At 42.7% G+C, this 27,989-nt stretch overlaps 1 protein-coding gene across 1 annotated transcript; it reads right to left on the bottom strand.

Moving 5' to 3' along the window:
- Positions 1-27,950, bottom strand: LOC136435770 (mycocerosic acid synthase-like polyketide synthase). Its single transcript, XM_066429484.1, has 10 exons — positions 27,855-27,950; positions 26,905-27,024; positions 17,672-17,809; positions 15,734-15,831; positions 14,405-14,565; positions 13,913-14,116; positions 12,505-12,686; positions 3,260-10,499; positions 2,654-2,818; positions 1-2,431 (listed from the first exon to the last, which is right to left on the bottom strand). The coding sequence occupies exons 3-10, from the start codon at positions 17,786-17,788 to the stop codon at positions 2,289-2,291; spliced, it is 8,310 nt and encodes a 2,769-aa protein (XP_066285581.1). The 5' UTR covers positions 17,789-17,809; positions 26,905-27,024; positions 27,855-27,950; the 3' UTR covers positions 1-2,288.
- Positions 27,951-27,989: the final 39 nt, after the last annotated feature.

Genomic DNA, 27,989 nt, shown 5'->3' on the forward strand with positions numbered 1-27,989 from the left:
TTTTAGACGCTGCCTTTAAAACACACATATAACTATGCTATAGAACTAGAATACGAGTTACTTATAAAAGCTATGACTTCCCTTTGATGTATGGAACCAATGTTTTCCATATGTACCTCACAAGTTGATCAGCATCTCGGACATGAAGACTCCATGACAATGAGTACTTTCTTGTGGCAATATAATCTGAAATCTTCCTTTGCCATTCTGTTATTTCGACGTGCATGTACGAAGCTACATTCATCAATAAGTGATGTGTGTGCAAAAATTTTATAAGCAGTATTCATCTGAAAGTTGTCACAGAAAAAGGCAGCATTGTGCTCGTGCTGTTCTATTCTATTCTTAGCTATATAATCCCAACGTAACTTAGAGTGCGTATTTACAATTGCTACAAAATAGCCAGTTGTTATAGGGCCTTTATCAATTTGCTATCATAGGTCAAGCGATGCTGGAACAATGCAAGATGGTGTAGGATTAGGAAACAACTGCTCTTAGCTTAGATGTTAAAGAGTGTTGTCTCTGTCAAAGAAAGCTTAATGAAAGCGGAGGGTGAAAACAATTTTTGTCAGTTTGGCTTAGTTTAGTTTAGATTAGTTTAGTTTAGTATAGTTTAGTTTATCAATCTTTTGTTTAATAGTCACTTAAAACGAGACCATATTAAGACATTACCACCATAACCATTACCAGAGACTGAATTCAGAACAAATGGAACCTTTTCAAAACCAGAGACCTCATTTCTCTGAAATATCTAGCCTATTTTCATTCATCTTGTCTCATTAATCGATTGAGAAATCATTATGACATAGTCTACTTTATACCAGAATACCAGCTGTTCATAAAAGCTCTGACTTGTACATCTTCATTTTCCCGTCTACCACATTAATTCCTTACAATAATCCAAGAACCAAACTAAATCAGGCCCAAAAATACAATTCCCGCATTACAGTGTTAAATGAAACTAAAATATATGGCAAATCGCGGAGCCACAGACAATTAGACAGACCCAAAACAATACCTCCCAGTGAATTGATAGCCTTTCTATCAACTACCCACTCCGGCAAATTTAACCTTCCCACTCACATCATGCCAATCTACGGAACACGACGGATATACACCAAAATTAACAAACACAACGACAAATTATTATCCTGGGGAAAAAAACACTAAGATTACAGAATTTTCTGCAAAATAGGTCCTAATTTGCATGATTTGCATCTAGATGAGTACATCTTTATCTAAGGTACCAGCATGTCCAGAATTAAGGGGATCTTTTCTTCCTTTCTTCAGCAATCCTCTTTTAACAAAAGAGGCCCGTGCAAAATCAACTGCAATACTCCTTCATGACGTCAAAAGCTATCAGCCACTCAAAAGTCAAGACTGTAGCATACCCATGACAATATGGTGTGTGGCGCAGTGGTAGATCACTCGGCTATCAAACAATGGGACCCCGGTTCGTATCCCGGTGTGCCCAGAGACATGTCCGGACTTGCGCCCCGACGTTGTGCCCTTGGGAAAGGCACTTAACACGACTTTCCTCACTTCACTTAGATGTAAATGAGTAACTAGCTCATCTAGGGTTAGGAACGTCCCTCGGATAGGACGTTAAATGGAGGTCCCGTGTTTGGGGAGAGCCACACCCCGCGCACGTTAAAGAACCCACCACACCTTTCGAAAAAGAGTAGGGGCATGCCCCGGTGTGCGATGGTCCAAACCTTACAGTCCGGTCTGGGATGACATCTTGAAAAGGTGATAGTTCACCTGTTATGTCAATCCTTCCACAAATGTGGTAAATCGAAATAAATAGATATACATATGGAACACACTGGTATGTTTCTCATTAATTATACAAAGTTAGTCCGATTCAGCATAATTTGTATCTCATTGTGTACTTTCCTTTGCCCTAATTCCGTCGTTCCTATCTTCAGTTATTCACTTTCAAAGACCAAGATTTAAATAAGCCGACAAAGTGTCCAAAATCAACCTTGAGCATCGCCTTCGTAAGACCTAACAACGTACCGAACATCAGCATAATCCATCCAGAGCTTCCTGCTTATTACTATTGCTGGTATATATCCTGAAACTCAAACAGAACAGACAGATAGACATACAGATACGTTGAAAAGGATATCTCCATTTTGACGGGGGTTACTTGTTCTTCCCTGAAGGAAAGAATGTTGTTTTCGTATGTGTGAATACATATTTTAGACAAAACATATTCGTGAATGTTTAAAATTTGATCTGTCAAGTCCTTGAAAGCACAACCCTCTCCACTCTTTGTGCTTAACCAGTTAGGTGAGTTCAGGTGCGGTGTCTACCAGCATCATTGCTTGGAGATGCTGCAGCCCGTCTGTCCACAGCTCTAATGTCTCCACATCAGTAGTCTTAAAGTAGTACGTTCTCCTGGCGGTGGACACGACTAAGGTAGATTCCACTGTGGTAGGAACATGCGGAGCGTTCGTAATTGTGCAATAAGGTATGGCATATGCATGCGCACCCCTCCCCCACATACTGATAGTTATGGAAATCATGATAGCTTTCAAGGAAAATATGTAGTAAACGTACCCTCTCCCATTTCACAGTATACAGTTTTTCTCAGCCTGGTGTGCGAGGATTAGTTAACGTAGGATGACCAGATGATGAAGGGTTGCCTTACCTGTGTGGGTTCCGGTTATTCCCCGAACAGGCAGTGATCCCGTCTGCAGCTGCTTGGATGGTCCCCAGGAAATGGTGGCATGTGTTGGGTTGGAGGGGTCAAGATGCAGGCGCACAAACCGCTTGTGTTCAGCATTCTTCGCCGTCTTCTTTATGAATGACGCTCCTGTGCAAGAAAAGAATGCAGAAAATGTGGCCATCTTTGTGGGGACCATTTTCCTACTGTAAAAGACAATATCCATCAGTACAGTGAAGCTGTAGCTACTTATGGACACGTATATATAGTGATCCAAAATTTTTTTTCCATTCTTCACAGGATACATTTTTACGGTCTCCATGGCGCCATGACAGAGTCGACAATGTTTCGTAAGACGTGAACAACGACACGTACAAATGACGTACTTTGATTAAGCCAGTGTTTGTTGGGGGTGCATCCCAAACGTTTATGTACATTTTGAACTAAAATGGACGGAATTGCAACCAACGTGTATTTTGTAGAGGGTTTGGGTAAATCAATGTTTCAGTGGGTTCTAACTAGGAACTGATGATCTTTTTCATCTAGTTCATTTATTTAGTTTAACTTAGTTTTTTTAGTGGTTATGCCTACCTCTTTTCATTTCCATCATGCACCGCTCGTAGTCTGCCTGAATGACGGATTCCAGTCCGTCAGATGGTGCCTTATTGGTTAGCTGTGACTCCCCCTGCAGTTGGATCGTCCCGTCCTCTCTCCACCACGCCTGCAGCCCTGTGCCGACCACATCGTCACCAGTCCCCGCCCCCCCATCCTGCTCCGTCACAACTCTATCTGTGTTCAGCAGTCCCGGTGCCGAGATGAACAGTTCGCCTACTTGGTTGGGTCCTAGGCACCTCCCCTGCTCATCCAATATGTGCGCTGCTGTCTTGTGAACAAGAGCTAAACTCGGAATATTGTCGTCGTTTAGATGGTTCTCTTGCAGGTCTTGTGTGTACAACACAGCCGAGTATGCATGGAGGCTACTGAGCATCACGGTCAGTTGGGTGTCAGGTAGAACCATTTGTAGACGAGAGGATAAGCTTTTATCAGCCGCCGGTACTGGCTGGAGAAGATGAGTCAGGTGAAGATCGTGCCCAGACTGAGACTGCACCTGTTGTAAGATGTCATCCCACACCTCACTGCGGATCCCTCCCACCCGGGTGACTCGGTGCTTCTCCAGGGCGGACAGTAACTTCACTGGGTTATTGACTGTGGACTCAGGAAGGATGAGCAGAGGAGAACCGACTAGAAGGGACATGAACATTTCGTACAACGCTTCTATTGACGTGATTGGTGATGCAAGACAGCCTACGTCATTTGCTCGGACAGGTAGATTGTCCCACATCCACGTTAGACGGTTGAGCAAGCCGACATGGTTACCGGACACAGTGCCTTGCTTGTTGGAGTGAATGTCTCTCATGACAAATGCTTTCCGTGCTGGCAGCAGTGGCAAAGTCGTGCACCCGTTCCCGTCCATACCGATTTGTACCAAAGGTACAGTGACAATGTGGCCGCTGAAGAATCCAAGCTTTGTCAATAGATTGGACCTTGTTTCTTGATCCACGACGATGACTTGTAGGTCACAACTTCGGACAAACTGCTGTAGCTGTTCTGCTTCCTCCCGAAGACAAAGAGGAACGAAAGTGTAGCCGGCTTTCCAGATTGCAAGGATGACGCAGGGTGCCTCTTCAGAAGAGGACAGACAGACACCAACGTTCTCGTGAGTGCCCTTCAGGGTGGACTTGAACCGCATAGCTGCGATCAAGGTCATCGAAACAGCAGATATAGACATTGCACTAAAACCACCCGTGTTCATCACTTGTGCGTTTCGACCCCCATGTTTCAATTCTACAAGTGCAGTGGCCAGATGCTGCACCGATTGATTCAGCTGACTATAGCTGACAATGTCGTTACTTGTAATGATAGCCGTGTGTGAAGGCGTCCTGAAGACTTGCTTCTCAAAGAGTTTATGGAGGTGACCAACAGACTTTAAGACATCTTCCGTTGGGAGTATTTCCTGATATCCATCCCGATCGTTAAATGATATCATCCGCTTTGATCGAAATTTCGTAGGCCGGTTTCTATGTCGTCTTGGTGGCGCGATGGGGCCACTTTCTGGCATTATCTCATTGAGCTGGTTGTAGACTAAGTCGCTGATCGACTGAACCGTTGACTCTTGACTTAGCAAGACGACAACTGGTACGTCCACATTAAGCTGTTTCTTGAATATGCTTTGAGCGTTGAGTGCCAGTTGTGAGTCCATTCCCAAATTGACAATTGATGTGTACATGTGTACAGTCTCGTCCTCTGCGCTTAAAAGCTTGGCAAAGACGAGACGTGTGAAGTCCCCGAGTGACTTTTGTTGAGCTCGTTTGTCCATCTTACTCAAGTTGCCGACAGTAACACTTGTCATCAGAGCGTCGTCGTCTGGGTTTGACTCCGCAGGTCCCCCTAGAACCAATTCAAGCCTCTTGAAGTCAGGGAGCCCCTGTAAAAACTGTCTAAACTTTGGTCGATCAAGATGCACCACTGAAAGCTGTGAAGGGTTGGCGACCAGGCAAGTCTCTAAGCTCTTGCAGATACTGTCCTTGTCAATTGGATGAATTCCAATCTGCTCCAGAAACTTGGCAACTTTTGTGTCTCTTTCCAACAAGCCGAGCTGCAAAGCACCCCAGTTGATAACCTGGCCGCTTAGTCCCAGCTGGCGACGCAGGTGCACAATGCCATCTAGGACAGCGTTTGCAGCCCCATAGCTTGTTTGTCCGCCATTACCCAGAACGGATGAAACAGAAGAGAAGCCGACAAAATAGTCCAGATTGAGATGTCGTGTGGCAAGATGTAAGTTCCAGGTCCCTGACACTTTGGCACCCATACCCCTCTGGAACTGAGCGTGGACCTGATTGATCAGAACGCCGTCACTAATGACGACAGCACTGTGAAAAACACCCTTCAGTGGAATGCTGGGAAGTGAGGTTTGGAGCTCGACAAGTGCGCAGTTGACGCTGTCGTAAGACGAGACATCGGCTTGTAGACATAAGATTTTTGTTCCGAGCGTGTCTTCTAACGCCTTGAGCTCTGCAGCGACGTCCTGTTTGGGCTGACTCCTGGACATGATTGCTATGTGGCCGGCACCTCTCTCAGCAAGGAATCTGACCGTCAGGAACCCCAAACCGGTGAGACCACCGACAATAATGTAGGAAGCATCTTTCCGGAAGAGTGTCTGCCTTGTGCAGATAACAGGGAGATCTGGTCCATCAAGACGCAAGACATGCAGGGACTCGCCGGCGGCATTTCCGTCATTCTCGGCCTCCCCTTTGTGCAAAAGGGACGGAAGAAGGTGCGCGTTGGTGACTGGCATGGTTATCCTGGTGTGCTGGGGCAGGCTGTGAGAAAGCCACTTGAACACTTTCGGCATGATGACCGTCAGGTTTGCCTCTTGAAACACTGCACCTGTGTTTATCTCCATGATCATTACGTCTGATCTGATCCACAGGGACTTCGTTCCGCTGCGTTCTTGATCTGACATCTGCCCACAAATGTACACTACGCGTCCGTTGGAAGCAATCACACCTGCTAGCTGAGATCTCAACAGCTTTCGGCTTCCAACGACGATTCCAACATCGTACGCTTTCTCCATTGTTCCTGTGTGTCCATCTGTCGATGTCATAATTTCGCAGGTTGCCCTTAATGCACTAGCCACGGCTGCAATCACTTTTGTCTTGATCATGACTGATTCCGTTTGCCCATCTACCACAACAACCCGCTGCTTTGGCTTGATGTGTAGTTGGTTCACCAAAATCTCCCATGCTAATACAAAATACGATAGACAAGGTCTGTCACGCAAAACTGGCAGGTCTGCCAGCTTGTGAACTACTGACGCGGGGAGTGACACCACCGATGAAGCCACAGCGGGGTAGATGCCAACAACAAAATCTCCGACTCGAAGTTTGCACTTCTCGGGTGCCTTGGTCACTGTTCCTACGAAGTCCAAACCAAGTAGGTCCCAGTCCTGATTGTTATAAGCTGACCAGTGCACCACCATTCCGTCTTCCGCTTCTCGCGTTACTGGATACAAGCTCTCCGGATGCACATGGAACTGTTGGACGTTTACAATAACGCTGTTGTCAGCTCCAGCAAGCTTTTGTTCAAGATTGCCTTCGTATACGGCGTGGAGTTTGGAGGGCTTCATTGTGTCGGTTGTTTGGATCTTCAGTCTGCACCCAATTTCGCCACGATTGGTGCGATGAATCGCTGTTTCAGCATGCAACGTAGAGGACTGGATCTCCAAGAAGTATTTTGAACTTTGTACAAACATTATTTCGGTGTAACTATTCAACTCTCCAGCAACTAGTTCATGCAGAAGCGTATGAGCTTCCCGATGATCTCCTGTCGACAACTCAACAAGCTGTAAGGATGGGTAGGCAGCCTCTCTGATGGCGCAACGGACAAGGCCCCATAAAGGTGTCCCGGCTAAGTCTAACAGACTGACGGAGCTCTTGTCGTTCAAGAGGGACGAGGGCATCTCCTGCCACATGGAGAACTGGACGTTGCGCGTAACGATTTTCAGAGGAACTGTCTCTCCATTGGCTATAGCCATCTTGATAAGCTGCCTAAGACTTGCGCAGGCCAGTTGAACACGGGCATCCAGAGACTCCGTGTCTGTCGTCTGTGCATCTAATAGACTAACGCCACAGCAGTGAAGAACAACATCAACGTCTGCAAGATTGACATTGCTAGCTCGAAGCATCTTTTGTAGTGCCTGTTCGTCATTCACATAATCAATCCCATTGATGTCCCGAAGAGGAATGAAGACAGATTCCGAGCTGACTAGCGGCTTGATATGATCCATGATTCCACACTCATCCTCAAGGACGAGACACTTGAGTTGGCACGTTTTGGTGATCAGCTCAGGCCCGATCTTCCCCTTCCAGTCAGATGGATGCCCTGTCCATCTTGTGGTGTAGATCATATCCTCAAAACTACACGAGCTTCCTTCTTTCCAGAACCTGACGGTCAATCCTCTTAGCTCAAGTATAACCTGCCCATCGGTTCCAACTATCACCCCGTTTGATGTCATGGTTCCAGCGGTTCTTCTGGTTTGTTTGACATATACCCACATCTGTTGTTCGGGCGGTTTGGCGACCACAGCACTTTCAATAGAAACTGGGAGAAAGCTCACTCGACGACCTGCTGCTTTTTGTAAGATGTCCATTCCTAGTAGAAAGTGTGCCTGCAGCAAACAGTCATGTATAGCAGGATGGATACAGCAGCTGTGCATCTCGTTTGCCACTATGTCATGAACATCGATGAGGGCAAAGGCCTCACTCCCACCAGGTCCATCTCCGTAACGACATTCATGCAGTCGGCTGAGCGTCGGTCCGTAGTAGAAACCTGTTGTTTCTATCTTGCTGTACAGGTCATCGTGGCTTATGGTGTTATTGCAGCGATGCTGTACATCATCCACGTCCAAACTACCGATGGTCTGTTGCTTCTCTTGACCGTAGGTCACTGTGCCTCTCGCATGCAGCGCTCGCTCCGTCCTCTCCTCGAAATGGACTTGTCGTAAATCTTCGTCGTGTTCGAGGACTATACTGATATCAACCGTTCCTCCCTGAGCACCCACGGTAACTGGCGTAAGGAACTCCACCCTTGTGCTACAGTTTGATACTGGTTGCCGGGGTGTTATGACTTCTATGCACGCTGCTAATCCTAGTTCAAAGTAGTGGGCGCCGGGAACAACAACAGTGTCGTCCAACACATGATCATACAAGTAAGGGGTCCTCTGCTTGCTTATGGAGCACTTGTACAACGGAGGACTTGCAGATACATGTACTAAGAACGGGTGAGTGAAGCCGCTGCCGAGGTCACGGCCTTGGCGCCGAGCTACAGCTTTCTCTGTTTCGAACCACAGTGATTTTCGATCAAACTGGTAACGCGGCACGTCTGTTGGAGTGTACATTCCTTTAACGAAGAAAGCGTCCCAGGTCGGCATTAAGCCGGCTTGATACAAATCGCAAAGACTACGCAGGATAGATGGGTGCTCCTGGTTCGGCTTGATGGACGCCACGTAGGTCAACATCACCTCAGATGCAATTTGCTTGATGTTGCTCCTAAGAGCAGCTTTGGGTCCGACTTCCACAACGATGTTTTGTTTTTGAGGATGTAGGGCTTCTGACATTGCACTTCTGAACATCACCGGCTGTCTGACGTTTCTCTCCCAGTATTCGCCGGTCACAAAGTCCGTCCTCGTCGCTCTCTTCCCTGTAACAGTTGAGTACGTCTCTACAGTAGGCGGCTGTCCACATAGACATCTCAGCACCGATTCTAATTCCTTGCGGATGGGCTCCATTCGGTGGCTATGGTAGGCTGCTTGCACATCCAGCTCTCTCAAAAACAGTTGGCCGGTCAAGTCGTTTTCGTTTGTCTTTCTCAGAATTGCATGCAGCTCGTCTACTGCATCATCATCACCCGACAGTGTGCAGGACGAGGCACTGTTTTCGGCAGCCAGGCCAACTTTCCCTGAGACATTACTACACATGTCAATCACCTTCTTCACTGGGAGATTTCCGACAACCAACATCTTCCCGCCGGTGACCTCATTTTGCAAACGTCCCCTGTGGTAGATGACACGTACGGCCTCCGGTAGTGATAAGGAGCCTGAACAATGTGCTGCAGCCACTTCGCCCACTGAATGACCGAGAATGGTATCTGGTGTGATGCCCCACGACTGCCAAAGGGCGAACAGCGCAACCTGTGTGGCGAAAATAATGGCTTGTGCTACAATAGGGACGTGAAACTCTTCTTTGTTTGACAACTTGTCAAGTAGAGACCACTCAACGTATGGGCGAAGCAGGCCATCGACTTCAGTCAGCTTTTTCTTGAATACAGGCTCTTTGTCCATCAGGTCTAGACACACGCCCTCCCACAGCGTTCCTTGTCCGCTGAAGACAAAAATAACACGTTTGTCAAGCTCGGAGCCATCCCCACGACCACTCTTCCGTCTGATTGTCCTGGTACGTACTGCTCCCTCTATGCCGGCAACAGCATTCTCTAAAGATTGCTTTATGTCCTCAACAGAGCCACCTGACACCGCTAACCTGAAATTGTGGTGTGTTCTCCTCACTGTTGATGTGTAGGCGAGCCTTTCAATAGATGTGTCAGGGTTTTGCTCCAAGCATGTGATCAGATCCTCCACTGATAGCTTCAAAGATTCCCTTTTCCTTGCAGATACGGCTACAATGTGCATCTTTCCTTGTTCTTTGTTAGTGCTGTCTGGAGAGTCGTCATCGTATTGGGGGAAATGCTCGACGAGGGCATGGGAATTCGATCCTCCAAACCCAAAGGAGTTTACGCATGCTAATCTTCTGTCCTTCCCCCGCAGTGTCCAATCCAGTACCTCTGTTGGTACGTACAGTCGTAGACAATCAAAGTCGATGTTTGGGTTAGGTCTGTCGAAGTGCACGTTGGGCACGATCTTTTTGTGCTTCATCATCAACAAAACCTTGATGAGTCCGGCCAGCCCTGCGGCGGACTCCAGGTGGCCGATATTGCCCTTGACAGACCCTAGAAGCACGGGGTCGTCGTCAGCCTTTCTGGCCTTGCCTATGACGTTGCCTAGACTGTTGGCTTCCACTGGATCCCCGACCGGTGTGCCTGTTCCGTGTGCTTCGATGTAGTCAATGTGGTGAGGGTCGAACCTGTAGTGCTCGAAGATGTTGCGGAGTAGTTTCTCTTGCTGTGACTGTGATGGGGCAGTGATGGGTATGGTGGTGCGGCCGTCCTGGTTCACTCCCGTGTGAATAACGCCCCAGATGTGATCGTTGTTTTCTAGAGCCTAGAGGAATGTACATATTGAAAGGTGCTTTCCTTTTTGTCGACGAAGGAGCTGTTAGTTAGTTGTCATCATATACCGATGACTCTGCACTCCCTATATTTAGCTGTCGCAGCTGCTTTGCTGATGATACCAGCAGAGCACTTAATCTTTCACTCAACGAGAAATGGTGCTAATTATATCTCCCAACAAAAAGTCTTCTCGGATGTTTCTTGTTCTGGAATATACACCTGTCGTTCAAGCTATTTCTAAAGGGAGTCGCCCTGTTCCTGTTTGAGAAAAATGACGCGGACTTTGTCATAAAACTAGAGGGGGTCATTTGCCTAAGCTGTTTAGTCATTCATTTTTTTTAGGGGAGGAGTTGATGGTCAACATGGAATCTACGCGTAGATTATCATGAATTAGTGCAGTTTAATTGGCTAGCAGTCTTGTACAAAGCGTTGCCTCACATTGTACCTGCTACGACATTTGCAGTTACTTCTGATAAAGCATTTTTGTTTAAAAAATTGTTTTGGAAAAATGTTCATTTGGGTCTTCTGTGCCATATTGAGTGACACTACGTGAAGCACAAACATAACTGCGCTAAAATTGTAGAATAGTCTATTGTTGGTTATGTTTAAGGGTTTTGGTCAGTTTCACCAACAAATTGTAGATCAAGAGCTTCTCTTTCATTTCATTAAAAGCATTAAAACTGAAAATTGGTAGTTAGCTTAATGCCGTATTCAACACATTACTTATAGATGTTTTGGACTTAGATTATCTTAAAGTTTATTAACTAAGATTAAACTTTTCATCCAACACTGTAAAGAAGATTGGGACTTTCCCAAATTTTCGGTTGACTTGTCCTGGTGTCAACCGAAAATTTGGGTAACTCCCAATCTTCTTTACAGTGTTGGATGAAAAGTTTAATCTTAGTTAATAATGAATTCTACCAACACAGATGAACTTTCATGCTATCTTAAAGTTTGTTAGATTACAAATCGGTACACACGAGTAACTTCCATACACAGTGAAGAATTCGAGGATTGTTGATGTTAACGTAGCGCTGCCAATTATCGTCCAAACCTCATTTATCTTAAAACCGCGCGTACAGAGCCAAATATCTAACCCATTGTAGGAAATATCAGCTCTTCTTAAGAAAAAAATGCATAGTCTGTTAGATTTAACTGTAGTCTTCGCCTGTTTAACGCCGTGCTAGCATGTATTTATACTGAGGTCTATGATGAAGAATTGTGCATGTACTAGGGTTACCCATTATCATTCTTTCTAGCGCTCTACTTGAAGAACGTAGATTTACAAAATGCACATAAATTGTCCAAAGTGGTCTAGAGACAAATGATAGTAAAGTCACCATGTTTTTCCCACCGCTTGCTTGACGAGAATTGATAATGTTGCGCAGTTAATTTCAACAACGCTGAGCGACACGTGAAGTTCACGTGATAAACGCATGACGTGCGAAAATGTAGCCTAGGTGAGGGGGTCGCTGGCTTGTATCAAACCTTCCTAAAACTAGTAAGAGTTTCAAACCTCGAATCAACATAGATAGTTTGGATTTTAAAAAAAAGTTTAACGTCAGCTACTTTTGAAAGATACTAGCTATCGTGTGAGTTAGAAAAACATAATGAAGTACGCGGTGCAGAATTACGTATGAAATACGTCATGCATGACGCTTCCAGGTGACTTGCTGTTACTGGTTCAGGAGTCTATTTTGTTATGTCGCTGGACGTAAACCTAATTCATTGCTTTGAATAAAAGGGGGTCATGACTTAGTATAATGCTGTTCTTAATTGCTCATGAGAACTGGGTTTAGCATAATACACCTCGACATGTGGACATGACCCAAAGTGGACGATAATTGATAGCGCACGATAACTGGTAGCGCTAAGTTGCCCAGGGAATTATATAAGAAAACACAGCGAGGGAAATATATGTACAGCATCTGCTAGCAAATGTTGAGTTTTTAACTAATATACTATTTAATGTTGGTGCTTGTAACTTATTTTCTTACCTTGCTGAGCTTTTTCAGCACAACGACCCCACATCCCTCCCCGCGGGCGTAGCCGTCAGCCGCAGCCGAGAAGGGTTTGCACCGTCCTTCGGGAGAAGCCATGCCCGCTCGGCACAGAGACACGAACATGTTCGGCCGGAGGATGAAACTCACACCCCCACAGACAGCCATGGAGCAGTCTCCTGAAATGATTCATGTGCATAAGGCGACACTTCTTTCTCGTTCCATGGGTAAATTAAGTACATGTATTACCATAACCTGTTTGAGACCGTAGGGGCATTGGGTTGTTATCTCCATGAAAAATGGATAGATATAGTTTTGGGTGTGTCTGACAGTGTGTGTGTGTGTGTGTGTGTGTGTGTGTGTGTGTGTGTGTGTGTGTGTGTGTGTGTGTGTGTGTGTGTGTGTGTGTGTGTGTGTTTCCGGACAACTGTAATCAGCATAACTCAACCTCTTGATGGATTACGATGAAATTTGGCATGTGGGGGGGGGGGGTGTGTTGTGAAGCCAGAATTAATGAGGAAAATCTATATTTGCAGTGTTTTCAATTACAAGGCTCAAATACATGTAACATATGTAGTTTATGGCAAGTGGAGCATCAACAGATACCAATTATGCAAATACATTCCTAATTTGCATAATCAATGCAAAAGCGCTATGATTCATCTAAGTGGTAAATAAAAGGACTGTCAATATTGCGACATGTGTAAGTTTGTTAAAGGTGTTTATGACCAAGCATATATTACATGTATGTAAATGTTTAAGTCATTTGCATAAACAGAATAGTTCATGGAGATATGAGGTCTACGAACTCTTGTGTTATCCACTGTGTCCAGGGCACGTTATTGGAAGGCGGAGCCCATCCTTCTCCTTTAACCGCCTTTTAGCTCCCCAACCGAAGTCAGGTACCCATTTTCTTGCACCTGGTCGGAGTGAGCAATGACGTTTAAAGTGCCTTTCCCAAAGGTTTATCATTAGTGGCATGCAGGTTTTTCTAACCCAGGACCTCTGGGGTTTGGGCCAAACACCCTAACCGTTACGCCAACACGATGCCTTTATGGGTAACAAACATGAAGAATTGTGCAAACGGTGTCATTAATTGAAATATATTCATGCACCATTTTTCATTGGCGTTTTGTGACACGTCTGCTGTAAGTGTGATAATTATCTATTGACGAAGTGACATTGACAACAAAAGATAGAAACCCCTGTAGTCTCAGACGGAAAAGACTAAGCCTGAAGGCACAAAAGTCCACCTTGAATCTCAAAAAGAAGAAACCAAGCCTTTAACGGACCAAGACGAAAAAGAATGAGTTCATTACTTTTTTCTGTTATCCTGAATGCCGACGCACAGCAACTGCAAACAAAAGCTTACCTTGACGTTTTCATCAAGTGAAAAGGTGAGTACCTGTATTGATAGCTTGGCACCCGAGATGCACGGCGTACAGTCCTGACGAGCAGGCGGTGTCCACGGTGAGGGCCGGGCCGGTCAGGTTGAAGGTGTAGGAGACCCGTGCCGCCACCAGAGAGGAGGCTGTCCCGGTGATCGCGTGGCTCGTCATTTGTGTCAGGTCTATGTCACCATCCAGCAGATACTCAGTGTTCATTAAGCCTATTGAAAGGAACACTTTTAGAAACGTTTTCCCTCTTCACTCAATATACGCAAAATCCGGGGGGAAAACATGCTTATAACAGTTTCGTCAGCACGTCATCTTAACACATGTATGTGGACATTAAGTTGCGTCCAAATTTGCCAATATTTACGACGAATTTGTTGACCACATAGAGTAAGAAGTCATAAAGGACAAACCGTGCAAGTTGATAGTTAGAGGTAAGTAAGAAGAGGGAAAACCAATGTCCATATTCAAGAACCATCGACAATGTAATAGTTTATACTGACCAACAAAGACACCGGTGTTGCTGCCATGCAGTTCTTCCATGGTGATGCCGGCATTTTCAAACGCCTTGTACGAACACTCCAACATGAAGCGCTGCTGGGGGTCCATCCGTGATGCCTCCTCGTCCCTCAATCCGAACAGGCTAGGATCGAACAGCTTGTATCTGTAAAGTTTGTAATCGGTCATCTCTTAATGACAAAACTGTTAAACATTTCATGTATCATGTCATACAACGTGTAGTTCCCGTAATTAAGTATTACGAAATTTGTTATTTTTCATATCAATTCCTATTTCTGCATGTTGGCACATATTAAAGGCATACAGAAAACAATTAACTTACACCAATGACACCTGCTAAAAACCATCCTTACTTTTGACACACACCAATCCCGAGCTCACGATATGGCATTAACCCTGGCCTTCGACAAAGTTACGGTAACAGCCAATCAAATCAAATCAAGTCACTTCAACACAGGATCACTGGCGATGTCACGGATAGTTGGGTCAATTGCCTATTGGCACAGTTAATTGGCAGCCTTGTATTGCATGAATTGTTAAAAGGACCCCTGACCTCCTCCCTTGAACTCTTGAAAAACGGCCTCGGCCGAATGAGTGTATATTGTATACTTTCAAGGTTAAATGAAGGTTGGAAACAAAAATACGCTCATGACAAAGCAAGAAAATTGAATTTAACATAATTTATTCTAGATAATGGTCTTCTCTACCAAAATCACCCCTACTGTCTAATCAACAAGTACACATAACACACATATAAATTCACAAGCACACACACGCATACACATGCGTGCACCTCTCACCCGCACATATTCTTGCACACAAACACATACACATATATATGAACGCACACACGCACAGACATACAAGCACACACGCACACATATACGAGCACATACACACTCGCTTATACAAACGCACAAGCACACACAATCACGCACATATGAATACACATGTGCGCCATCACACATACAGACACGTACATAAACGCTCTATCATGCGCAAAAACACACACATGTACACAAACGCACATACACACTCGCACGCACATATACAAACACATGCGCGCACAAATACATAAATAGACACCCCGCTCAGTTATATAATTACTTAAACACACACACACACACACATACATCCACATACACACACACATGTACTTAAACATACTTACAAACATACAAGCATCAGAGCTTAAGTGGTTTACACTAGTCACCGAAAGTTTCCTAATTGATGCCAAGCTTTGAATGTCCAGATACCTTTGTTGAGTCGCTCCCCAAACACCCAAGATTACATACTTAAAATCAGAAAGCTACCCTTGGACGAATCCCGCCCTCTGCACGAATATTTTCCCGGGCATGTTCTTGTCTGAACTGTACCAGGCGTCCTGGCTCCAGCGGTCAGGCGGGATCTCCTGAAGGAGAATAACGTCTTATTATCAGGTCCTTAGAACAGATGCATAGTTGTGCAGAAACACATTGTAACACTGTAACTGTCGTATCCGGACAGCTGTGTACCACTACAACAGTTATTACATGGGTTATGAATAGTAGTACGGCAAAACCCTCAGCATGGTTCTGTGTAGAAATAAAGCTCCTAGGACAACAACGTACATTATAATCGTTGTCAGCCTTTCTGAACCGTCACTGTCCTTCATTAACACAAACATACATGCGCATATGTAACGTTACAAAAACACACTCTCGCGCACACACACATCAAAAACACCTGGCACTATCATATATCGGTCAGACCGTGTATGACAAATGTCAATGCTAGCAACAGAAATGTACAATCATTACAAATAGTCTAATAAAAGTTAACATTGGGAGTGAAAGCCCCCTCTCACTGCGGCGGCAGCGTGCGAATGGCTACCGCCGCAGTGGCGTTCACAAACGCCAGCGTACCGCCCTAGCGCCGTCCCAGTGACGTCCTAGCGCCTCTTCACCACCGACAGTTTTAGTTAAAATCCTCCCACACCATAATTGATGTATAGGCGGTGCCCATCTCCGTTTCATAGCCCTGGGGCCACACTGTGGTGCAATCACTGCAGCAGGGGGCTAGTCCACTGGCAGTGGAGTGTGTTTAACTTCCATACTGTTTCATAAGTATGTACCATTTTTATTCAGTCTTTGGTATGACTCAATGCGCCTCTTGTCCAGAAGTATCCTACCTGGGGCTTGAACCCCAGTCCTTCTGGTCCAAGTACTTTGAACCAGATGTGGTAGAGTAGCAGAGGGGCAGACCACTACACCACAGGGACACCCCCGGTTGAAATGGCGAATTTTTTTTTTAAATCTAAAAACGAAACGCAAGTGACAAGATGCCGGGAGCTCACCGCGCTATTTATTGTGTAAAGAGGGATACGTCAGGTTCAATGTTATACGTATATGCTAAAACATGTTGCATTTGTTGCACCAAGTGTCATAAGTAATATCCTTTTATCACTTAAAATCAATTTTTGATGCACTTTAATAATCTTACATTGTATCTTAATTCATTGACAACACTGATTTTCAATCGATTGAAATGACTATCATCATCAAACTATATTCGGTCCATCTCCCAAACTATTGATCTGTTTAACAGTTTGGTTGAAAATATTTTACTGTGTTGAAGTGAACTTACTCGAATGAATGTACAATGCAGATATGTAATTTTCAGTTGGATTAAGGAATGTCCCAATGAAAAGATCAGAACATCTACAGGTACAATCCACAGGCCAAAAGTATGAAATAATGATGCAAATGTGCCAATATGGGGAAGTAAATGTCAATTTCATATTATAGATTGCTTTTTCCAAAATATTTCCAGTTTTACCCCCTGAAATCGCTTAGGGCACATTTAAGCTATCTACATACCAAATATCATGGCGATCCGTCAACCCCTTCTTGAGTTATTCCCTTTTAAAGTTTGAAACGAAATCGGCTCCTGAAGTTTAAAAAGCCGCTAGGGACCCTAACCTACACAACTTACTCTCCCTCCCAAAAGTTAACTGCCACTAAAAAATTATGACCATAGTATCCAGAGCACGAGATATGTTGTTCCGCTGTAGTACCGTAGCAAGCCACTAGGGGCCCCAAAATCTAATCATTTTGAGGTCTCAAGAAGACCTACCCACATACCAAGAATAAAGACAATTCATTCAGGCGTTCTCGAGTTATACTGTTTACAGACGGACACACACACACACACACACGGACGCTGTGCAAAACACAACCTTCTCGGCGAGGGTAATAAAAGTTCTGTCATACCTCCATACAGTCCTCCCCGTTAATCAAGACTTTCCAGAAGTCGTCCGGGCTGTCGGCATGCGGAAACCGGCACCACAGACCAACAATGGCGATGGAATCCTCCTCAGGAACCGCCATGGCGGCGGTCCGGGAGACAAGCTGGCAGGACGAGCGATTAAAATGTTGTCAGTCACGTTTACGAAGGGATAAAGGCTGCCAATCAATGATATCAAAGTATATTATATAATTTCGACTGGGAATGAAATAATCTAGCGCTAATGACCCATCTCATGGTGTATATGGTGTTATAAGGCCTGGTCATTTGCTATAACTACTAAATAAAACCACCGAGTGAGCGAAGGCCAGGCCTTATGACACCATATACACCGAAGAATAGGCGGCTACTTTACGTTCGGATATCATATAGCCTATCCAAAATGACCCATGTAAAAAATACAAATCCCTTCATAGCACATAGATGATTTTGAACTAACATTGTACTTGGAAATACTTTTGTAAATCTTTTAAAGAAATATAGTTGGAAATTTGCACATTGGTCCTTTTCTGTATCTGTCTTTTTCTATATACATTGTACATGTAGTCGGTATAACCGCCCTTCGGCATAACACATCAGCTTTTGGTACATAAGAAGATTAAAGACTATGTCCTCATTTTAACACCAACATTTCCAGACAATATTTCGTAACATTGCAATATTGGCATGTCAAATCTTTTTCCAAGCATTCCCTTCTGCTGGTGCATGTGTAACTCCTTCTGATTGGTCAACATCATCTGACTATATAAAGATTGTGGACGGTGCCACTTACAGTGGGGATGTAAATTATTCTGTTTTCAGTTCTGTTTAACTTTGACTTGTATTGAAATGATTTGGTCACTCATTTTCAAAAGATTTCGTTTAAAAGTTTTAAGAACAAACAAATGTGCTACAAATGTTAACAAAAAGAGAACTCTCCTCCTACATAATGGAACGGCCTTTATTATTGTATCTGACTTCCTGTTCACCACTTGTGCCAGTTCTATGACGTAGGGCGTCATAACTGATATGGAATAGGGAGTTCTAATTGGTCAACGTTATCTGGCTATATGATAATTTTCAATAATTATAGACTTATAAAAATTAGACGCGTGTACACAACTTTTTATATGAACAATATTTTGATAACAAATTTCATGTACAGTAAGATTAACCATTGTTACCCATGTGTATTTCTACTGCTGTAAGCAATACATGATATGAGCTAAGGTACTCGAACATTATTTCAGATCATGTTTGACTTATTCGTATTCTAAAGCGTTCTGTAACATAACGTTAACATAGTACCTTATTTCTAATTTTTACCGATAGCTGTTCTTTAACGATCTAATAGCTGTTGTTAACGTTAAGGCGCTTGCATCTAATGTAGATTAGCAAGGATAGCTGTTGTTTAACGTTGTATTGTTTACATTTGATGTAAATCAGCAAGGATAGCTGTTGTTTAACCCTATTCAGACCGGGCTTTTTTGGTCATCCTGGGACGGGAGGGGGGGTGCTTTTGAACTACTTATTTGTAGAGGATGGTGTATAAGTAATTTATGTAAAATATGACAACTTTGGTGTCATGATGACGTAATACTGTAAATACATTTAAGTTCGCGTGGTGTTTATTTCGCGCTAAGTCGAAAATGGAGTGTTCGCGGTGATTTTAAGTTCGCGGATTGGATTGGATTTATTGGAATTGCAACAGTGCAATACACGTGGGACACAGGCAGCTATTGCTGATGTTGTGACCCCCACACATAATGTACCCGATTTTTACACTTGGGTGGAGTGGGGAAAATCGTTAAGTGGCTTTTTTCCCAAAGGCAGCATCGGTGGCAGCAGGAGATTCGAACCCGGAACCCCTTCGGAAATCCTGCCGTTACGCCACACGACCCCACTTGGAGAAAAATGTTCGCGGTGGTTTTAAGTTCGCCGTGAAACAGTCGCCGAGAAAACCGTTGCCATGACAACACAAAAAATCATAAAAATCATATAATTAAAATGAAATTATTGCCAACTAAATTTTAGGTTGAAAGTGAAACTGAAAAGTCACCAAGGTTGGCGCCTCTAGCAGAAGCCGTTTAGGAGTTATGCGTCATCAAAGTTGGCGCGGGCCCCAAACACCCCCCCCCCGTCTGAATAGGGTTAACGTTGTATTGTTTACATTTGATGTAGATTAGCAACGATAGCTGTTGTTTAAAATGTATTGTTTGAATTTGATGTAAATTATCATATAGCCAGATACCGTTGACCAATCAGAAGGCTCTATTCAGGGGTCATTGTTTTCCCATATTGACCCCATTTTGCGGGTCAATAATCTCCATATAAGACCTGTTCTCCCAAGGTTCCCATTGGTCCAATTTTTTAACGTAACCTCTACATAGGAGGGTGCTGCTTTTTTTAAATTAGATTTTAAGGAACTTTCTGATATAGACAGACTTGTAAAAGCATAGTGCTAATTGAATTTAGTAATGATCAACAACACAATCAAAATCGAAGGTAAATATTGTAAATAACAACATTAATATTATTGCTAACCTTCTGTTTTACTGTTTGCATGGAGGTTTCTGACCGACCGATAAATACCATGATCCCATCTACTTCCGTGTCAAACCTAGCGCTATTACCCAACATAGAACACAAAGCTGGAAAGACTTGATTATTTAACACATTTATTTAGTTAGTATTAGTAAAACATGCCAAAACACGAAGTAAGTAAAAAAGTTGTGCTAGTGATTTTTTGTAAGAGTAACTCTCAGTAATCACTAGTAATAAATTTTTAAATCCCTTACTAGTGATTTAATGAGCTAGCATGCCTCTAACTCATAAAATCACTAGTAAGAGATTATTTAAATCCCTTACTAGTGATTTAATGAGCTAGCATACCTCTAACTCATTAAATCACTAGTAAGGAATCATTTAAATCCATTACTAGTGATTTAATGAGCTAGCATGCCTCTAACTCATAAAATCACTAGTAAGAGATTATTTAAATCCCTTTCTAGTGATTCAATGAGCTAGCATGCCTCTAACTCATAAAATCACTACTAAAGGAATAATTAAATCCCTTTCTAGTGATTTAATGAGCTAGCATGCCTCTAACTCATAAAATCACTAGTAAGAGGTTATCTAAATCCCTTACTAGTGATTTAATGAGCTAGCATGCCTCTAACTCATAAAATCACTAGTAAGGAATCATTTAAATCCCTTACTAGTGATTAAATGAGCTAGCATGCCTCTAACTCATTAAATCACTAGTAAGGAATTATTTAAATCCTTTACTAGTGATTTAATGAGCTAGCATGCCTCTAACTCATAAAATCACTAGTAAGGAATCATTTAAATCCATTACTAGTGATTTAATGAGCTAGCATGCTTCTAACTCATAAAATCACTAGTAAGAGATTTTTCAATTCTCTTATAGTGATTTAATGTGCTAAACCCTGTACGGCTGGGCCAGCTGAAAGTATTACACGGTCGTCGTCGCCACGGACCAGATTCAATTACACCTCACAGCCCTGAGCTGCCATATGGGCCTCATGTGTTACCATTGGTACGCACGAGAGGAGGCCCAAACGTGTCCATCACGTAAGTCTGGGAATGTACTAACGATACGGTTATCTATTACCAAGGAGCCATATCGCTGCTAGTCAAAGCATAATCTGAACAAGTGCAACTACACTCTTTACATTACCGTTTCTTTCTTTTCCCACTGGTAAGTAACAGAAAGAGGACGTTTTGAGGCGGTTTACCTGGGTTTTTGAACTTCTTTTCTTTCTTATCATGTCTCCCGATCGAGAGCGCCTCGCCCCCGTTACCTACTCTCCAAGCAGAGGTTGGTGGGAAGATTGTGACCCCTTTATCTTATGCCCCGTTTCTTCAATTCTTGTCCGCTCTCCCCATCAGCGGGTAGCGGACGAAAAACGGGGTCGGGCATATGATAAAATGGTCACAATTTCCCCCCCACCAACATCTGCTTGGAGAGTACCGGCTAAATAAACATGCCTCTAACTTATTAAATCACTAGTAAGAACATTTCTAAATCCCTTATAACTGATTTAATGAGCTAGCATGCCTCTAACTCATAAAATCACTAGTAAGAAATTATTTAAATCCCCTACAAGTGATTTAATGAGCTAGCATGCTTCTAACTCATAAAATCACTAGTTAGAGATTATTTGAATCCCCTACTAGTGATATAATGAGCTAGCATGCTTCTAACTCATAAAATCACTAGTAAGAGATTATTTGTATCCCCTACTAGTGATTTAATGAGCTAGCATGCTTCTAACTCATAAAATCACTAGTAAGAGATTTTTCAATTCTCTTATAGTGATTTAATGTGCTAAACCCTGTGCGGCTGGGCCAGCTGAAAGTATTACACGGTCGTCGTCGCCACGGACCAGATTCAATTACACCTCACAGCCCTGAGCTGCCATATGGGCCTCATGTGTTACCATTGGTACGCACGAGAGGAGGCCCAAACGTGTCCATCACGTAAGTCTCCAGGGAATGTACTAACGATACGTCTTCCGTCGTCTCGTCATCTTCTTCGTCACCCCGCCAGCAAGATCCATTACAGAAGGAACGCTAACATCCCCGCCTTCCTTACAATCCCATATGCTGTTTTTATAAGTGCCGTACACAAATACTCGTCAGGGTACAATCCGCAATATGGGTGAAAATAGGCTTAAATTTGCCGGTGTTCTCAATATGATATGACACACAAGGGATGTCGTCATACTAGTGCGGGCGACACAGATGAAGGACATCAGCTGATCGCAAAAGTAAGCAAAACACATGTCTGTCGTGTCTCCTCCACAAGTGACATGATTAACGGTTCGATTTAACGCAACATGAGATGAGATGGCAAACCAGGATAAGAAGTCAGTACACCGTTGTCTAGGAACAGATGTTGGAACGTAATCCTGTTTACAAGAAAGCCAACATTTTTCAACTAGAGCAGTAAGGGAAGAATATCAATGTCATTCGGGTATGCTGAAGTCTTGGTTGATTAGAACTTAAACAAACTTCTCCGAATATATCAGCTGTAAACTTTATTTCAACCACATTGAACGTTATCCACTGGAAAATTGTCCCGTGTGTAATGGATTTAACGTAGACTGAAGTAATAGTGTATGTAAATCTCAAGTTAACAGTTACTATTCATCTATTTGTTTTACATGCAGTAGTGTATTTTCGTTTTCTTGTCGAGTGAGGTCATAACTGGTCAACGATATGAGCCGATCGCAGAAGTACGTAGCGGGGGTCGGGGCGAGGGCGGCCTCGTTCGTGAGACTTGAAAGAAAAGAAGTTCAAAAACCCAGGTAAACCGCCTCAAAACGTCCTCTTTCTGTTACTTACCAGTGGGAAAAGAAAGAAACGGTAATGTAAAGAGTGTAGTTGCACTTGTTCAGATTATGCTTTGACTAGCAGCGATATGGCTCCTTGGTAATAGATAACCGTATCGTTAGTACATTCCCAGACTTACGTGATGGACACGTTTGGGCCTCCTCTCGTGCGTACCAATGGTAACACATGAGGCCCATATGGCAGCTCAGGGCTGTGAGGTGTAATTGAATCTGGTCCGTGGCGACGACGACCGTGTAATACTTTCAGCTGGCCCAGCCGTACAGGGTTTAGCACATTAAATCACTATAAGAGAATTGAAAAATCTCTTACTAGTGATTTTATGAGTTAGAAGCATGCTAGCTCATTTAATCACTAGTAATGGATTTAAATGATTCCTTACTAGTGATTTTATGAGTTAGAGGCATGCTAGCTCATTAAATCACTAGTAAGGGATTTAAAGATTCTGTTATAGTGATTTAATGAGTTAGAGGCATGCTAGCTCATTAAATCACTAGTAAGGGTTTTAAAGATTCTGTTATAGTGATTTAATGTGTTATAGGCATGCTAGCTCATTAAATCACTAGTAAGGGATTGAAAGATTCTGTTATAGTGATTTAATGAGTTAGAGGCATGCTAGCTCATTAAATCACTAGTAAGGGATTTAAAGATTCTGTTATAGTGATTTAATGAGTTAGAGGCATGCTAGCTCATTTAATCACTAGTAAGGGATGTAAAGATTCTGTTATAGTGATTTAATGAGTTAGAGGCATGCTAGCTCATTAAATCACTAGTAAGGGATTTAAAGATTCTGTTATAGTGATTTAATGAGTTAGAGGCATGCTAGCTCATTTAATCACTAGTAAGGGATTTAAAGATTCTGTTATAGTGATTTAATGAGTTAGAGGCATGCTAGCTCATTTAATCACTAGTAAGGGATGTAAAGATTCTGTTATAGTGATTTAATGAGTTAGAGGCATGCTAGCTCATTTAATCACTAGTAAGGGATGTAAAGATTCTGTTATAGTGATTTAATGAGTTAGAGGCATGCTAGCTCATTAAATCACTAGTAAGGGATTTAAAGATTCTGTTATAGTGATTTAATGAGTTAAAGGCATGCTAGCTCATTAAATCACTAGTAAGGGATTTAATATTCTTTCTAGTAATTTAATGAGTTGGGATGCGCTGCCAATTGTTAACACAGGTAAATGCGGTTAACACGTGAATTGACTGAAATACTTTTCTGAACTAAACAAATGTGCTAAATAGCTAGAGCTCTCCTATCCTGTGTGGTTGAAATGAATAAAGCAGGCAACAGTTGTACATATTCTTCATCATCTTCTGTTAAAAAAGGACAAATGTGAATTCTGAAATGCATTCTTAATAGTATAAGGGATCTATGCGTCAAGCAGAAATTGTCTACTCTTATATGCGTCAGTTTGGATAAGCTATATGATAATAACGTTAATGACCCGCCTCTTCCTCGGTGTATATGGTGTCGTAACGCCTGGTCATGTGCTATAACCACCTCATAAAACCACCTCGTTCGCTTCGCTCACTCGGTGGTTTTATTCGGTGGTTATAGCACATGGCCAGGCGTTATGACACCATATACACCTCGGGGTGGGTCATTAACCCTTAATTATCAAACGGTCCGGAACACCCGTATCAGGCCCAGGCGTGACATAAATTGTTCTTCCAGCTAGCTCTAGCTATTTAGCACATTTGTTTAGTTCAGAAAAGTATTTCAGTCAATTCACGTGTTAACCGCATTTACCTGTGTTAACAATTGGCAGCGCATCCCAACTCATTAAATTACTAGAAAGAATATTAAATCCCTTACTAGTGATTTAATGAGCTAGCATGCCTTTAACTCATTAAATCACTATAACAGAATCTTTAAATCCCTTACTAGTGATTTAATGAGCTAGCATGCCTCTAACTCATTAAATCACTATAACAGAATCTTTACATCCCTTACTAGTGATTAAATGAGCTAGCATGCCTCTAACTCATTAAATCACTATAACAGAATCTTTACATCCCTTACTAGTGATTAAATGAGCTAGCATGCCTCTAACTCATTAAATCACTATAACAGAATCTTTAAATCCCTTACTAGTGATTAAATGAGCTAGCATGCCTCTAACTCATTAAATCACTATAACAGAATCTTTAAATCCCTTACTAGTGATTTAATGAGCTAGCATGCCTCTAACTCATTAAATCACTATAACAGAATCTTTACATCCCTTACTAGTGATTAAATGAGCTAGCATGCCTCTAACTCATTAAATCACTATAACAGAATCTTTAAATCCCTTACTAGTGATTTAATGAGCTAGCATGCCTCTAACTCATTAAATCACTATAACAGAATCTTTCAATCCCTTACTAGTGATTTAATGAGCTAGCATGCCTATAACACATTAAATCACTATAACAGAATCTTTAAAACCCTTACTAGTGATTTAATGAGCTAGCATGCCTCTAACTCATTAAATCACTATAACAGAATCTTTAAATCCCTTACTAGTGATTTAATGAGCTAGCATGCCTCTAACTCATATCATTGAAGAATCTCCCTTCAACATGACCTCAGGTAACCTGAATAGAACACAGGTTCTTTGGCCAGCAGGAAATGGAACGCGCGGAACCTTAGATAGAACGTGGTTTCTTAGGCCAACAGCAAATGGAACACGCGGAACATTTTTGGGAATTTTGAATTTGTTTTCCCATTTTCATGTATTCTAAGGAAATTTTTAGGAATTCTAAGACATTGAAGATTTTTTTAAACAAGGTTAAGAAAAATATCCATCAAATAGATACCCCCTCTACAAAATGCAACGGTTATAAAGATTTTTTAAACAAGGTTAAGAAAAAGATTCATCAAAAAGATACCCCCTCTACAAAATGGAACGGTTGTGTTCTGACATGACGTCAATAAGTGGTGTGTTATGGCGTGATAACAGACCACTTATTGTGGGCAATGGTGGCTTCTGATTGGTCGACGCCATCTACCTATGTGATAATTTCCCGTAACACATAGGGTTCGGGAGTTGTATCACACGGGCTTCCATAGAATATTTCGAATGCATTTCGAGCGCGCCGGTTGCGCCGCCGCCGAAAATTCGAATACCGGATTCGGAGGTTGGAATCAATGTTGTTACAGTTTTGTGTTCGAGGACCCAAAACTTCCTCAACTTTTGGCGCATTCCGCATCAATATATGTGTTCTCTCGGGTGGGTATGACATAAATAAAATACAACACATTAGCCCTCCCGCGGGTCGGATCACCCTCCGGCCTACGGGAGATCCTACCCGCATTCGGGCTGGTACCTCGGGTGATACAGAATACCCCGTGTTGTATTACATATATATTAGGACTTTGTCTGATATACTAGTAGTAACGTACGGCAGGCAAGACATTGACGGATACAAATTATGCAATTCATGGTCTTATTTGCATAATCAAGACGAAAGTGCCATATTTCCCTAGTGGGGATTTCATGCTTGTGACATGTAAGCAAGTTAAAGATGTGCATGACCATTCATAGATTGTGTATTTACGCGGAAGTCATGTGTATAATACATAATGAAATGTAAACATGCAATTCTACCAAAGGAAGGGACTTTTACACATACAATACATCAAGACCATCATTCAAAATTGATTTGATGAATAGCCGCCGATTGAAAATGAGACAATGTCTTCATCATGGAAAATTGAACCTTCCGTAAAATTGAATCTGCACCATTTTGAGGACATACATCTACATTGACTGAAAGGTAACTGCATTCAATTTCATTTATATCAGTGACCTGTATGAAATACTTGTACTGGAAAAAAGGAATATGAACATACCGCTTTATGACTGACGCCTCTATGAGCTTTGGAAGTTGTTCAGGCCAGCTGAGAAATCATACTACACCCGTAGTATCTAAACTCTAATGTGCCGTTTTGCCGATATAAACTCGATACAACCTGTGTGTTTGAAAAAGCAGTATTATTACAGATAACGAGGGGCGCCCTAACATTGCACGCGCCCTAACATCGCACGGATTTTTTCCTGATCTTATTATACATAAGTACGTCGTGTTTGTGACCACTGACTATGCTGATAAGGCAGGTAAATAAACCAAGTCCATGCACATAGCTGTCATTTGCATTCAAAATATACATGTACATATTCGATTCTTGTTTATCGAAAAATAGTATTTTGACAATAATGATGGTAGCGCTGCATGACTAGAGGGTCATTGCATGGAGACGGCCCGCGCCTCTAGATATACGACCTGTACCAAGCAGACACACAACTGTCATACACATAAGAAATATCACTTCATAAAATACTAAAACCTTTGGTCTTTCAGTGTTTGTTGAGAAGAAAGCCGACAAAAGAAAAACAACGTTAACATCGCTGTCGTCTGGCGACGTTTTTCCCAAACAGGCCTTGTGAGAATACATGCATTATCAAAATGCTGTGTCCTTGACTACTTCGCTGAAGGCTATATGCGACCTTGTCTCAAATGTGGAACACAACACAAATCGTGAAAGACAATATCTTTTGAGAAAGTTTCGACTCTAAGGGAAGGATGACAAAAGACGTTTGATCTTGATACATGAATGGTATCTTTGTGAGGCCATCGCTTCTGCTACCTTGCAAATTGAAGCGTACATGTTCCCAAACTTGAAAACCACATCCGCGTTATATCTACTACCGGGCTCAAATTCGATAGTCAACGGTACTTCAAGAAAATGTTTCACCAGTTTTAGTCTTCGATCAGAACAAAATCAGTATAAGAATTACCTACTTCAATCGGCGTGTCGAAGAGAACCAAACGTTCCGATTATAAGCACGCCCCAACACAGCTGTCTCTGCACTGTACTGGTGTAAGCTGTCCTTGGACCTGGTTTTTCTGGTTTGGGGTGCTGTCGTACTACTAGTA

This window comes from Branchiostoma lanceolatum, chromosome 5, assembly GCF_035083965.1.
Source record: "Branchiostoma lanceolatum isolate klBraLanc5 chromosome 5, klBraLanc5.hap2, whole genome shotgun sequence".
NCBI lineage: Eukaryota > Metazoa > Chordata > Leptocardii > Amphioxiformes > Branchiostomatidae > Branchiostoma > Branchiostoma lanceolatum.

Coding starts and splice junctions, on each gene's coding strand:
- LOC136435770 (XM_066429484.1), bottom strand. CDS start 17,788: ATGGCGGTTCCTGAGGAGGATTCCATCGCCATTGTTGGTCTGTGGTGC. Junction 15,832..17,671: donor ACGGGGAGGACTGTATGGAG/GTATGACAGAAC, acceptor ATTCTCCTTCAG/GAGATCCCGCCTGACCGCTG. Junction 2,819..3,259: donor CATGATGGAAATGAAAAGAG/GTAGGCATAACC, acceptor TTTCTTGCACAG/GAGCGTCATTCATAAAGAAG.